At 42.1% G+C, this 15,811-nt stretch overlaps 1 protein-coding gene across 1 annotated transcript in view; it reads left to right on the forward strand.

The window, feature by feature from the left end:
* The window catches only part of LOC116494673 (ankyrin repeat and KH domain-containing protein 1-like), a 112,971-nt gene that overhangs the window by 2,934 nt on the left and 94,226 nt on the right, over window positions 1–15,811 (forward strand). Inside the window, exon 4 of the mRNA XM_032196654.1 lies at window positions 11,420–11,573. Coding sequence (XP_032052545.1) covers window positions 11,420–11,573 — 154 coding nt within the window. The remainder of the gene's footprint in view (window positions 1–11,419; window positions 11,574–15,811) is intronic.

A 15,811-nucleotide genomic window follows, 5' to 3' on the forward strand; every position in this document is an offset into this window, starting at 1 on the left:
CTTGTATTAGTCTGGGGGTAATACGCTGTAACTCATTAAAATGGCAGATTAAGCAGGAAAAAAAAGTAATCAGGGAAGTGCAGGAAGAAGAGCATAACGAAGTTTTTATTTAGGGGATGAAAAGAGCGATGTGCTTTCGCTGCTCCTTAAAAAATATATATATATATATATATATATATATATATTGCATTTCTTCCTTCAGTTCTTGAAGTAGTTTGCAGTGGGAGTGCGCTGAGTTTATCCTCCTGGTGCAAAACAGGTAGAAAAAAATGAAGTTTTCTGGTGTTCCAGCTCAGAGCTGGCTGATGGCAGGCACCGGGCAGCTGCTTGGTACGCCAGGGACTGAAACGGGTCCTGTGTGAGCTGTGCGAGGGCTGCAAGGTGAAATTGAAAGGCAGCTATAGGGAATATTTTCTAGACTTACCAGTTAAAACTATCACATGCAAACTGAAAGGACTGCAAGCTGAAGCACGCCTTGGGCCAAGGAAGGAAGAGACCAGGAGGCTTTCTGCTACTTCTGGGTAAAATAGAAAGGAAACCATGGTTCTCCTGAAAAACCTTCACCAGGGCTTGTGTTCTGCGAGGCGAGGTGGTTTCCACCTTGTTGTGTGTGGCTGCTTCATGCCCTTCTAACCTTGATCAGGACCTGGACGCAGCTTACATGGAATTGAATTTTGGTGTAATTTTACGTCTGCTATTGCCACTCTGTGTGAATTTTGCTGGCACTTCAAGTGGTGCCAAAGGCACGAGTATCAAGCAGCCTCCTAGATAATGGTTGGGAAGCCTGTAGGTCAGGGTGAAGGCATGCTGTCGGGGCGGTGAGTAATGGTGCGCCTATGCGGAGTTCGCAGGGTCCCTGCCTGAGAGGACTTCCAAGCACGGCGTGCGGGTTCTTATCGCCTGCTGGCTCGGCAGAAAGCTGCTATGGAGACATATGGAGTTGAAGCAGGTGATAAATACGGCAGAGTTAGTGCTCGCAGGATTACTGTGTGGTTTGATCTGTTGTAAATCAAGTATGAGAAGCTGCCAAAGGTACCAAAGGACCTCGGAGCTCTGTTTGGTCAGCGGCTCTTGGCCATAACCATCCGTGTGGCAACTCCTGCGCTCTGGGATTTGGGGCTTGGAGGCACTCAGTGGCAACGCTACCCACCTCTGGACTCAACTGAGCTCTTGGTTTCCCCTCTCCGGAGCAGGATGCCTGCCTCCACCAGCCTGCCTTACTTAAGCCTGTACCTATTGCATAAGCCTCTGGGGATATTTACATAAAGCATAATTAAAAATCAGACATAACCTCCCTCCTACAGTGAGCAGAATTATTATTCGAATGGCATGCATGCCAGATCAGTTCAGCACTTGGAGTTTTTGTTTGGGGCTTAATTTATTATTATTTTTTTTTCACAAATATTAAGTCTTTTAATTTTTCAACTGGGTTTTGAATTCAAAGTAAATACTTAAATGGTTTGTTTTAAATTAGCAATGCAATTTATTAAAGGCATGGCTGCGTCAGTGAACTTCTTAAGTGTGGCACTGCTTAAATGGTATTTACAATGTGTCTCTGGCTTTTGAGGTTGATTTAATGTGTATAAATTTTAGTTTCAGCATGGTTAAAATAATGGAAGGGACGTTTTCTTGACAATAAGGAATAGAAATTCAAAAGGTTGATGCAAATTAGCTTGGATAATATTAGCCAGAAAAGCCTTTTCTCTGAAAATTTACTAGTTGATGTTTTTATACTATTCTTACTATCTCTTTCAAAGTTTGGGAAGTAAGAGATGGAACAAGATGGAAAAATTTTGTCTAGAATTACTCATTGATTAGAAAACATCGAGGGATAATGGGGTCAGGTTCCCAAAAGTATTCATTTAGATCCTTAATGTTGCAGGAAGCTGGTCAGTGGGGTTCATTCCTGTCCAACCTTTTAGGCGTCGAATTCTTGACAAATCCTGAGAAGTATCTGAGATACTTTGGAAGTCTGGCCTGAGATAGCCAGAAACAATCTGTCTAGTTGTAGCTAGGACTTCATGTTCAATAACACTTCCAAACAAACTGCTTTCTAATTTTTTTTTGTAGAATCCTGGTTTTCCTCTCGTGCAGCTTGACCCAGTTGAATACGTGACCTAAAATAAATATCGTCAACCTTTTTCTAATGATAGGTATAGAAAGCAAAGATGTGAAATCCTACTATATAATTATAGAAACATGCAGGACATCCCCTTGGTAAGGAAAAACTTACCAAATTTAGCAGAACATCTCTAGTTAGTTACAAATTTGCACATAGGTTTCACCATTCAACTGGTTACTGTCTGGGGGTGCACAGGGTTTGTTTAGGCTTCAATGCACAACAGATTACAGCTGGCAAATGAAGAATTGTCATGTTCTGATTCGAATTGGGGCAACCCAGCAGCTCTCCTCTGAAATTGATGCTGGGATGCTCTCTCCTCTCTTCTCCTGTCCTCATCTCAGAGGAATCTGAGCAGCAGGATGATGCTGCTGCAGCATTGTCCTGTGTTGAGAGGTCAAGCCCTTCCCGGGATACTCCCTTGAGAAAAGGCGAGGTGTGGAGGGAAGGGAAATGTAAAGGCACTCCTTTCTTCTGTCTGTGCACGTGGCCTGGCCTTTAGAGCTGTGAGCAGCTCTGTTACTGGCTTGGCATGCTTGTGGAGGGAGTTGAGGCTGGGTTTTAGCCCCTGCAGGTGAGGAGACTGCGTGGCTTTGATCTGAGGAGGTCACTCTGAGTTCTCGTGACATCTGTGAAGACACTTCAGAAGTATTGAGCTGTTGTGGCTAGGGGAGGAGAAATGACTCTGAAACTGAGGAGAGTCTGACATGAAAAAGACAACTTTCTCAGGCTTGTTTCACCCTTAAAACTTCATCAAGCAAGAAAAGTAACTTCTGCATCTTGTCTGAGGGCTCTGCAGAGCTCAGTGCCAGCTAAGTTCTGAAACCTTGGCCTTCAGTAGGGTGCTTCAGTGTTGCCTCTTTGGATCCTTGCAGACGTGTGGATCCAGCCAATGCACACATTGCAAACAACCACCTAAAGTCCGCCTTAAAGCTCACATCTCTCACTGAAACGTCCCTTAATGGAAGAGTTCAGAAATCAGTGGTTTGGTCAAGGTTCGTTTTTTTTTTCTCTCCTGGTAACTACCCCTCTCTGGTTGTTGTGAAGGTGCAGAGGTTTCATTTTGCTTGTTTTTGGAGAAATGCTGAGCAAGTGAAATTTATGGAAGAAATGCACCATATCACAGCATGTTGTCTTCCTTTTACTCTTGCAGCTCATTACCTAATGTTAACAAAATATTGATTCTTTGACACTTTAGCAGATTTTTTAATCAAAATATTTAAAAACTTTCTCACATTTTTGCAGTATTCCACATCTTATGTTCTGATGCATATCGGAAGCACCAAAAATATAAATAGAAGAATTGGTCTTGTACTAGATCTTGTCATTTCTTGATTTCTTTTTTTTTTTATGGTTGATATCACTCATTTATTTCTTGCCTTTTTCTTTTGGGAGGAGGTTATGCAGATTTTTTTTCCAACTTCTTTTCATCTTTAGCTCTTCTAAAGTATCCCCAGCCTAGAAGTCCTAGACTGAGTAGAGTTCCTCATGGTCGAGTTACTATGTTGTGTTTTTCAGAGCGCTGGTATTGAGTGAGAGTGAACATGTGAGGCTGTTCTGTCCAGGAGTGATTTTGAAAGTTCCTGAACTGGATACCGGTCCACAGGAAGGATGAATCCCTATTTGTCAAGTTAAAAGATTTCTAATAAACTAAGAGGTTCTTCTAGGAAAGCCCTGACCTCTGTTGAACTCTTTCCTTTCCAAATCCACAAATAAAGCCAATGGTTTCACGTGGCTGACAGGTAATAAATCCATCCTATTTCAAACTAAGGGAAAAAGGGGAGATCAGCTTTTAGGGCTGAATGCCCTGTCTTTGAGCCACGGTCTGTGATCATGGCAGCTTCAGAGCATCATCTGTTGTGAGTGTGTGATCGTCCTCAGCGTGACAACATAGCAAGGGGGAAAGGGAGTCTGGGAAAAGGATGCTTAAAGTTTTGGATTTTGTAGTTTAACCTCAATGCCGTATATGGGATGTTTTAGTTCTTTTGCTAAAATAGTTAACTTTAAAGCCCTTCTACTGCTGCATCTGGAGTTTTCATTCAAGCCTATTCTAGATAGGGGTCTCTGCTGTGTTATTCAGTATGATGGGTTTTAAAATGGTTAACCGATGAATTAGTAGGTACAGTTTGGTTTTTGCTGGTTTTTCAATAGTAGAGGTCACACCAACTTGTTTATGCAGGCGTTGAAAAATATCTGCCACTACCCTCAGCTCTGAGAATGGTAGAAAGCCCAGCAGGGTTTTCAGTTTGGTATGAGGCTCTAGATTAGCTAAAATTTAGTCATGTTAACTAGTGAGGCCTCTCTCTGTATGTGAGAGAAGTTGAAATGGGAACGGATTATCGAAGTATTAGAGCAGGCTGCATTCATCAGCTCCACGTGTATTATTTTGAGCACTGGAAAACTGTGTGTCCCTTTGGATTGATGAGAGGCATGAAAAGGTCACCTCCAGGTTAGTTAAGCTGTTGTTATTGAGGCTGTGCATTGGCATGAGAGGTGCTTCCCAAGATGATGGCTTAGAGTACTTGCCATCTCAGTGGGCGTGGGCTTTTGCATCAGCACCCACGTGCATTTGTTCATCGTCTGAAGTTTCTGTCACTTGATGAAAGCCCAGGCATGAAGATGCTCGAGCAGAGATCCCGCCCCAAAAGCCCTGGCTACGTTGAAACAAGAAGGATCTTGATGCCTGTAAGTTTTATGTTCCTTAAGTCAGGACATGGACTAACACCTGCTGCTTCTCAGGTTGAGATGAGGAAAGAAGGGCTATTTCTACAGGTCTGCCAGAAATAATAGGTAATAGGAGGGAATCTTAAAGCAAGTAGATGCAAAGGAACACCGAAAATGTGATTTAGAGTGGGCTGAGACAGAATACACGAAAACAGGTAGTGTTTAGTGTAGATGATGCTGATTTTAGATGGTAAACTCTACTGGTCTCTCTTTGGCGGTCTTCAGTGAAGACAGTACAGGTCATGAACAGGCAGGCAGTTCAGGAGCATTAATGTGAATTTTGGATAACTTCTTTGTCAGTTCCAGTTCTGTAAATGGCAGTTCCTTGTCATAAGATAATATTTTATTATAAATTAGGAAAACTTAGTTATTTTGTTTCTACTTACCAGGCTTTGAATATTTGGTGGCTGCAGGTTAGTTTTTAATGATTGTGTTTTGTTTTGTTTTTGTAAAAATGAGTGTAATAACTGGTGTTTTCTGCTCTGCTATACAGAGAAGGTTTTGTAATGCTGTCTGCCTCTTGTAACAAGAGGCTGCAATCTGTGTTCAGTGGCTTAGGTTTTTGTGAGGGTTAACTAGGGGTACGGTCGTGTCTTGGGTTTGTTGTTCTTGAACGGTGTTTTAATACAAATGAATTGCAGATTTCTAGTTTGTGGAAGAAGAGTAAATCACACAGCTTTGTCTTTTAGACAAAAAATATCTAATGTCCATTTTTTGCTTAAGAGATAAATTTGCTATTTACCTGAAGTGGTTAAATGTATGTGAACCTTGATGACCGGCATTTTATCGTGATTGCCTGCTTTTGCATTTTCTATTAGTATTAGCACAAGGAAATTGAAACCCTAGGATTAACAATCTCTAACACTGGAGAGTAGTCCCATAAAACATTAATTCCGAGTTATTACTTTATCTGCATGTTTCAACTACTAGCCATAGTCTTCAGAGCTGACTGCTTGCTTTGGGTGCTTGGCTTGAGATCCTCTGGGAGAGAAGCTGCCCAGGGAATATCAGGCCTGTCTTACTGCGATGCAGCACCTATCGTGACTAAAGTCAGCTTCTGAAATCAGAAGTTAATACTGACATCAGTTCCAGTGTGTGTGCCAGCACACCGAGGACATACCCCACAGGTCTGTGTGTGACTGCCGGGTGTCTGTGCCGTGCTGTGTGTGTGGCAGTCCCTTCCTTTGTCTCCAGTGACAGACCATGAAGTTAGCATCGTGTCCATCTCTGTGTTACATCTCGAGCAGTGTTTGCAAAATCAGCTGGTATTTTGAAAGAGGCTTATTACAACCCAACTCCTCTAGCTGCTAGTTTCATTTTGAACACAAGCCAGCAGTGTGCCCAGGTGGCCAAGAAGGCCAACAGCTCTGGTGAGGCCGCACCTCGAGTGCTGGGTTCAGCTTTGGGCCCCTCACTACAGGAAGGACATCGAGGCTCTGGAACGTGTCCAGAGAAGGGCTACGAAGCTGGGGAAGGGCCTGGAACAGAAGTCCTACGAGGAGTGGCTGAAGGAACTGGGGTTGTTAGTCTGAAGAAGAGGAGGCTCAGGGCAGACCTCATTGCTCTCTACAACCACCTGAAAGGAAGGTGTGGGGGGCTAGGGGTCGGCCTTTTGTCTCAGATAACCAGTGATAGGGGTAGAGGGAGTGGCCTCAAGGTGTGCCAGGGGAGGTTTAGGTTGGAAATGAGGAGACATTTCTTCTCAGAAAGAGCAGTCAGGCACTGGGATGGGTTGCCCAGGGAGGTGGTAGAGTCACTGTCCCTGGGGGTGTTCAAGGCAAGGTTGGACGTGGTGCCTGGGGACATGGTTTAGTGGGTGACATTGGTGGTGGGGGGATGGTTGGACCAGATGATCTTGGAGGTCTTTCCCAACCTTAATGATTCTGTGATTATCCAATAATTGCTTAATATATATCGGAATAAAGCTGGTTTTTTTAGATAACCCAGCTTCATTGTAGTCAACTTGGTGTTGTAGTTGGAGCTGAATAGAAGATGATCTGTTGGAGATCAATAGATCATAGTGACTTATTTCTTGAGCTGTTTTTTTTTTTTTTTTAGTTGGAGAAACTGTCTTTAGGAATTCAGTTCAAGCCTACCAGCGGGGGTATATGTCCTTAATTATGGCTGTATTGTTATTTATGGTGATTACATGATGTTCTTATTCTTATGTGCTGACTCTGAAGTACTTTGAAATGCTTCTTTTCTTTCTCTCAAAGTGCCAAGAACACTAGAGCGCTGAGGTCCCACTGAAAAGTTAGGTGAAAACACCCATGTTCCTATATGTTCTCCTCCACTTTTACCTGTTCTCTAGAAAATGAAACAGTAATGGCAGGATTATACTGTAATGTAGGTGTAAAAATACTTGGCTGATATTGCTGGGTTCTAGGGAAGCAGTGTTGAAAGGTACTTTGTAAAGTAAGCCCAAAGCAGAGCTCTCACTGGTATGAAGCCAGGGATGTGGCAGTTCTCGAGTGCCACACAAGTAACAGCCCTTCGCTTTGCTTTTTCCTTGGGTTGATCATTTTGAGTAGTGTTGAAGGTGACATTCTTTAAATGTGGAATTCAGAGGGGCTCCACGCCAAATTTGAAATAGAAACTCATTTACAGTATTAACTTAGTTTTATCACAGAATATTAGGGATTGGAAGGGACCTTGGAAGATCACCCAGTCCAATCCCCGTGCTGGAGCAGGAACACCTCGATCAGGTCACACAGGAACATGTCCAGGAGGGTTTTGAAAGTCTCCAGAGAAGGAGACTCCACAACCCCCTGGGCAGCCTGGCCCAGTGCTCTGTCACCCTCATCGTTAAAAAGCTTTGTCTCACACTGAAGCAGAACCTCTGATGTTCCAGCTTGCACCCACTGCCCCTTGTCCTGTCATTGGGTGTCACCGAGAAGAGCCTGGCTCCATCCACCTGACACTTGCCCTGATATGATACCTGCTGTCCTATCAGTACTCCCAAAAACTTTTTAAAGTAGAAATGATGAAATAGTAGTCAGATACTGGCCTTCAGTGTAATAAAGAACGTGGCAGTGTAAAGTCAGAGGTAGGATATATCAAAGAAAAAAATATATTTTAGTGTAGTTCTAATAGAGCACAGTACACTAATTATGGAATACCAATAGTTTAAACACAGGTGATCTATTTCCATTTTGTAACTTTGAACTTTCAGCCTAACACACAGGCCTGCATTAACCCTAAGGAAGACCCGTTTGAGACTTGTCCAAATGGAATTGTTGCAGAAATAATTAGGAAGATACAGAAGAGAAAATAATTTCCAATTTCTAACGCAGAAGAGAAAATTGGGTAGCAGCTCATTTGCATTGTGATTTTGCTCAGGAGCCCCAGTCACGATGCTTGACTCCTCGGTGTTGTAGGCACTGCAGATGCAGTGCAAGGATGCCTGTTACCCCACAAGTGCTCATTGTTCAGAGCGTATCTGGACGACTCAAGTACAAGGATGTGATTTCACAGCATCTTTCTCTTACACTTTTCATAAAGATACTCCTCCTGGTAGTTTGGCACAGAAGCTGCAATGGGCTGCCTTCGTGTGCAGCAGGAGGAGGAAAGAACAGCGCTGGTACAGCTAGAAGAGGAAGCTTTTCCAGTCTGTGGAGCCTGTGTCAGGAACAGGCTATTGGTGAACAGTCCAGGCTAGTCTGGAAAAAGTTCTTTTGTCTGTAACCAGCAGCTTGGCTCTTGTTGGCATAGAAATACCTTTTTTTCTTCTATTTTTTAAAGAAAAAAAAAGTAAGTTCAGTGTAGCGTAAATCAGCTTAGATTTGGTATGAGAAATCTAATCCCAATCCTATAGGTCATTGCCAATTTTATAAGAATTGCTGGTGTTATTTTGGATGTTCGTTCTTGAGAAGTTGCCTGTGTGTGCCCCTGACCTGAGGTGAACTCTATCGTGGTATTAAGGTATAAATACTGATGTACTTCAGTCCGAAGATCTGTGAATGTGGCTGTTACCGAGTGAGCCACCAGGAGTGTAACTGGATCTGCAGAGCTGTGAGATCGCTGCAGTCTTTGGCAGGGCTTCAGGAAAGCTCCATCAGTGCTCTGGCTGGATGTGGAGGATCACAGTACGGTGGATTGCCCTGATGTTCAGGGCCCTGTCCTCAGGTCCCAGCCAGCTAGCAGCTTGCGATGCCTTTTGGAGTTTTTGATTGGGAATTATTGCTAGCTGTGAGTATTTTGGGAATTAGGCTGACATGTTGAATCCATGTATTCCTAATGAGTCTTTCCAAATAAGATGCTTATCAACCACTGCTGGCCAAAGCAGCTCAAAAAATAATCCCCAAATAGTGCAGTGACCAGGGACTAACAGTTTGCCTACAGATCTCATCAGGGTAAAGCAAGATACCTAAATTTTGCAATACAAGCGTTATGTGAAGTCTTCCTGGAATTTGTGTGGTGGTGGTGGTGTTTTTTTTTTTTTTTATTATTATTTTTCCCCTGTTTATTTAAATTTAAAATTTGTTGGATATATTTGGTGCCATTTGGTGGTGGTGATGTAACCATTACAGGTCACTGTCATTCACAAGTTGAGGTTGTTTCTTGCTCTGCTGATAGTGATGAAGTATCCAGCTGTGCATCCTCTGTAGCCGTGCCTGAGTGGAGAAACTCTGTCCATGTACAGAACCATCGCTTGTTCTGACTTGGAAGTTCATTGAAACCCATTTTGAAAGATCGGCAGTGGCACAGTTGCTTAACCAGGTTGTGGATTTTCACGCTCTTTGTAGCCACAACACAAATATATACATTGTTAAACATGGGAAAAAGAAAAATCAAAACCAGAGAATAATGAAGTACCCTGAAGCACTCCTGTATGCAGGCGTCAGCTTCTCCCCAAGTTATCTTTGCGTCAGCCCTTACGCCAGCAAGGAGTCCTTAAACTGAACAGAAACTGAAAGTTGAGTTCTGCGGAGGGGAGTCCTGGCGTACGAATACCTTTTGCTGTGTGTCATCAGCCCTTCTTTGTTTGTAGTAAAAGTGCGCACCCCTGGTTCAGGTCACTGCTTCTCTGCTTTTGTAACTCTCAGCTCTTTCTCACAGTGAAACAATACCCTTTAGTTTTAGGGCTGTTGTATCTCGTTTGGACTGAACTAGAAGTCGTGCTGCTTAAAGCCCTGAGTCATAGCCTGCTGTCTTACCTTGAATGTTCGTGTGTTGGCACGCGAGGTACAATGCCTTTAAGTTAGCCAATATTAGGCAGATCCCCTGAGATGAGGAACTGGTGATCTGTATTCCTGAAGGCTACTCTTCCCCCCCTTCTCCCATGAATACAATTCATTGTACTCCTGTGTTAATGTTGCATTTCACTGGACTAATGATGATTGCATTGGAGGCTAGGGGAAAAAGTTAAAAACGTTCACATAGCAAAAAGAAATTAACAGTTGCTTTTGAGGGCAGTGTTACATGTAGCTCTCTAGACCCACAGCATCCTTCATGCAGTAGGGCACTTCAATTAATTTGTAGATGGCCTGATCTGGATTTTTGGAGCATTAAGGTGGCGTGTGATTTTACTGACTATGGTGGTAGGTTACCACCGGCATGGGAAAATTAGGGGAAAATAAGAGAAACAAAAATGAGGTTGGGACGTGAAGTTAGAAAGGACAGAAATTTGTCTCATTTCTAAGGGATACTGAAGGCACCAGTAGCCTTGAGCGGGTAATTTCTGATTGAGATAGGGTCCGTGTCTTCATTTTAAAATATTGCTGAGGATAGAGGGAGTTATGCCTGAACTTGAGGCAGATTCTGAAATGTAGTTGTGCTCTCATTAGCGTATGAGTCAGGTATCCTCCTTGTTTATTCTGGCAAGCTGTCCTTAAAGCACAGTGTGTTGTGTTGAGTAATTCCGTGAGCTTGTGTTTTGAGATGACGTGGACCAGTGGTGGGACAGCATTATTGCTACTTAGTTGGAATACCTGCTTGCTTAATTGTCCTACCGATCTGTTCTTGTCTAGGAAACACTGATGGCAGGTTTGAAGTGTCGGTGCGGGAACAGATGTTGTGGTTTGAGTTGTAGTTGGCTGTCTTTTTTTCTACTCAAAACAAACAAAATCCCTGCGCTGCATTAGCTGAAGTCCCTTTCAAAAGGGAACTGAAAAATGCTTTAGGAAATCTTTCAGTCCCTCCCTGGCTCTCAGGTAGTAACAACTTCGGTATGGCTGAACCTGATAGCTGCTTTTGGTTTTTGGTAACAAGGTAGGCAGACCCCTGGTGACAGAGGTGCTCCAGCCTCTTGTAGCAGTCCATTCTGGTGGTTAACAGTGCAAACATCCATAACATTTTTCTGGTGTTTAATCTGAGCGGCCCTTGCTGTAGCTTCAGCTCTTGTTAATTAAACTGTTGATGTGCTGCTTCTCGTGCTGAGTTTTTTCTTTTGTGATTTCATCAGCTACTTTTTCAGTGAGTTGATCAAATCACTTCTAAGGTTCTGTCCAATAATCTGTACAGTTAAGCCATTACCATGATAGTACAGCTAAGTTATTCCTTGGATTTTATAATATTTTACGTTTATTATAAAATGTCAAAAATTGTAAAACCGTTTTTTTTTGATTTCACAAACAGGTTGAATCGTTTATTTTGGACCAAGAAGATCTTGATAACCCAGTACTTAAAACCACATCGGAGTTGTTCTTATCGAGTGCTGCAGAAGGTGCAGACTTGAGAACTGTGGATCCAGAAACACAAGCAAGACTAGAAGCCTTACTGGAGGCAGCAGGTACTTTATGTATTTATTTTTTTTCTGAAACCAACTTGCACACAGATCTGGCAACCTGTAAATTTTGACCCTAGTAAAGTGTTCATGAGTCTGGAAGTTTACTGTGATGATGAGGAGCTGAGAATAGCAATAAGCTCATAGTTCTTATGGGTGTCGAGGGTTGCTTAGCTCACTGTTTCTGTGAGCATAAGGTTAGAAAAGTTTGTTTGAAGTAAGTGGTATTTCATTGATCAGGGAAGATTACAAGTTACCAGAGGGAGAGTTACAGGGGAAAGGATGGAAGGAAGTAGACATGCTAAAATCATATTTTTATGCTGCTTTTGTCAATATATAATTATTAATTCAGTACTTCGGAAATTCCTGCCTATGGCAGGGGGGTTGGAACTAGATGATCTTTAAGATCCCTTCCAACCCAAGCCATTCTATGATTCCAATCTATGAAATTCCCAGGTGAAATACTAGTTTCTATTTTGACTTGCATAAAAATCTTTTTCTGTTCTGTAGTTTTGAGATATGGCTGTTGGAAAATGCATACTTATTGCTTCCGTTACAGAACCAGACTAGATAAACACGGTGCCACCACATTTGTTAGTTTTATGGTGAAAGCTTGACTAATTAAGGTTTTGTAAATTTTGTGGCTCAGATACTTGCAATGAAATAGGAAATCACATCTTTTTCAAAGTTCCAAGGAAAAAACACCCTGCTTTGAAAAAAAAATAGTTTGATCACTGAGTGCATACTGAGACTAGTAGTCTTGTGCTGAAGTTGGAGTTTTCAGGCATTAGCTTTGAACACCCTTTAGGGGTAGATAAAATATATTTGTAGGTGTTAAGCTATCTATGGTCTTAAAGGAGAATTTTGATCTGAGGAAGCAAAGTTTGAGAAGTGGGCCTGCATGAACCTAAAGAGGTTCCACAAGGCCAAGTGCAAGGTGCTGCACCTAGGTTGGGGCAATCCCAGCCATGAGGACAGACTGGAAGAAAACTCATGGAGAGCAGCCCGGCAGAGAAAGACCTGGGGGTTCTGGTGGGTGAAAGCCTTGACATAAGTCAGCAGTGTGTGCTTGCAGCCCAGAAGGCCAACTGCAACCTGGGCTGCATCAACAGAGGAGGGGCCAGCAGGTGGAGGGAGGTGATGGTCCCCATCTGCTCTGCCCATATGAGGCCTCACTTGCAGTCCTGCATCCAGGTCTGGGGCCCCCAGCACGAGAAAGAAGTGGGTCTGTTAGAGGGAGTGCAGAGGAGGGCCAGGAAGTTGGATCAGAGAGCTGGAGCACCTCTAATACGAGGAAAGACTGAGAGATGGGGGAAGATTCAGCCTGAAGAAGGCTGAGGGGAGACCTTATTGCAACTTTTCAATACTTAAAGGGGACTAAAGAGGACTTATAAAAAAGACGGAAAGCAACTTTTTCCTTGGTTAGAGTTAGATAATGATAGGACAAGGGGAACGGTTTTAAACCGAAAGAGGGGAGATTTAGATTAGATACTAGGAGGAAATTATTCGGTCAGAGGGTGGTGAGGTGCTGGAACAGGTTGCCCAGAGAACCTGTGGATGCCCCAACCCTGGTGGTGTTCAAGACAAGGTTGGATGAGGCCCTGGGCAACCTGATCTAGAGGATGGCATCTGTGCCCATGGCAGGGGGATTGGAACAAGATGATCTTTAAGGTCCCTCCCAACCTGAGATGTTCTGTGAAAGGGGGCAGGGGACTTATTTTGGTTTCTTTGCATTTTGAATGTTAAAAACAAACAAACAAAAAAAGTACAGCTTTTGTCAGCAGAAAATTGCAGCATCTTAATTAATGATGGATCTCTGAATTTAATCTAAATGAATGTAGTTCTTGGGGACCAAACTTTGCTTTGCAGGAAAGATAGAATGTATCTGGAGTTCTCTGAAATCCCAAATTTAAATAGTTGGATCTGTTGCAGTTCTTCTCAGGTACCTAATGACCGATGTGGCCAAAAGCCTATTGCTAGCCTTATAAATTGTCAGTGAAGATGTCTGATGGCTAGTGTTATGAGGTACTGGTCTCTGAGGTATGTGTTTCCATCTAGGTTTGCAGTGTTTGAAATGAGTTCACAGTATATAATAAATCTAGGATGTACCATTGCTGCTTATAATGTCTGTGAGAATGCTTTCTTCAGGTTTCTAAATAGCAGTTTGCCACTTGTCCTCTGGATTAGCTAATTTGTTTTTAATCTGAGATTCCTATGCTTTGATTTCCTCTTGTGCTTGGAGTGGAGATGTAGAAAATGGACAGAGCGGAATCTGGAAAGAAGAACCAGCCTGTTGGAGGGCTTTTGTTTGTTGGCTCCATCTCCTCTAAAAAGATCGGATGAAATTAATGCCTCTTGATTAATTTTTGTGGTTGAAAGATTGAAAATGCTTGGGAGAAAGTTCCCTAGTTAAGGCGTAGTTGTCTTTCCCACTGTAAATTCAAATACTAGAAATATCATTGGTTAAAAAAAATATCTAAATGATAAAAATATCCAAAGGAAACACTGAGAATCTGGTGGCTTATTGATAAGACTTAAATTGAAGGTGACTAAAAAATAAGCTTGTCTTTCTGGGAGAGCTTCTAAATAGCTTCATTGGGGGGTTCACACTCATCTGACTGGCTTGACTGAAAACACCCTTTCTAGCCTTAAATGAGCTTGTTTAGGTTTCCATCATGGGAACAAAATGACCTAATGCTGTGATTTTTGCATTGTTTGGCAGTTTGGCAATAAAGGTGATTTCTCCTGTTAGTCATGTTTTAGTCACATTTCATTCCCCAGCGTTAAGTATAGCTTGCAAAAAGTAGATGGCAGCACTGCTGCTGGAACAAGCAGTTAGGCTACAGCTTGTCTGATGTGGTTTGCAGGGCAGCTCGGCTTCCTTTGTTGTGATTTACCCCCTCCTGCAGGAGGCTTGATCTTAACTCGCAACCCGCAGTACAGTCAGTCGTGTGCTTCATGTCTCAGATTTCGTAGTATTTTTCACATGCCGGGTTCAGGCTGTGTCCTTAGGATTTAATGACTTGCAAAACTCGTTCTGCTTACTGTTCCCAAATCCCTTAATGCTCACATCTCACGTGAGCACGTTGGTTATTCGTTCTGGAAAGTTAGTTCTAGCAACTGCAGCCAGATGAAATATTCTTTTTCAGATTACATATGCAGAGTTTTCTTCAACCATTCTGTTCTTTTTTTTTTTTTTTAAATTAATTTTTATTTTTTATCAGCTGTTTTGATTTGTGAGCCCTTAGACCTGCATGTGAAGGTGTAGTGATCTGAGTTTAGCTGGACTGCTTACGAGTATTTCTACATATCATCATTACCCATCATGATGTAGTGCTGGATTTTTTTTTTTCACAGTTTAGTTTTTGATTCCATTTCTGTTTTCAGGATGACTTAAAATATTTTATGTTCTCAGATGCTGAGTGGGTACAGTCTTAGAATTTGTAGTGTTATGGCCATGCCCCTCTCCACTTCAACAGAGTAGTAGATATACACATGTACACACTAAATATACATACATACACGCGTGCAGACCATGCTAGATTCAATGCATTTGCTAGGCCCTCTGAAAACCTGGCTAATTAGCTTTATTTATGACAACCAGGCTCCTGTAGTCTGTTTAAGCAAAGCACAATCACTTTGTTAATGAAAAACTACCTTTAAACAAATTCAAGTGATTGTATTTTTTGACAAATAAACCCAACAAACTTGCTTTACATTCTGAAGTCTGAGACACTTCACTGTTCTGAAGCAGAAGTATGAAGGTCATAAGTGACTTGTTCTGATCTTCAGAAAAAGAACCGAATCCTGTTGTTTGGGAAGCTATCCTAAACAAGCCGAGTTTGTTGCTTGTTTCAAGCAAAGTCTCATCAGTTTTGACCCCTAGTAGTAAAAAAGGGATTTATAACTAAATTAACCTATGGAAAGAGAAATTGAAAGAGAACGCTGCTGTTTTGAGACATCTCATTTTTTTCAGACTGTAATTGAATTGATTCTTAGTATTTGGATGCTGGGTTCATGTTCTGCACTAGAAACATTCAGGTCCACTGTTAATTAAGGTAATGTTGGTTTCCTAAAATAACATCCCAGCTCTAAAGAACTGTGGTTCTTTTGTGGATCTTCAATAAGGCTACCTATTAAATTATTTATTTATTTATTTATTTATTTTGAGACAATAGTTGGCTGTTGGAGGATGAGCTTTGAATGAATGGGTATAATGCTTGTGTGTGAGTCCTTTACGTGCT

This window comes from Aythya fuligula, chromosome 14, assembly GCF_009819795.1.
Source record: "Aythya fuligula isolate bAytFul2 chromosome 14, bAytFul2.pri, whole genome shotgun sequence".
Classification (NCBI taxonomy): Eukaryota; Metazoa; Chordata; class Aves; order Anseriformes; family Anatidae; genus Aythya; species Aythya fuligula.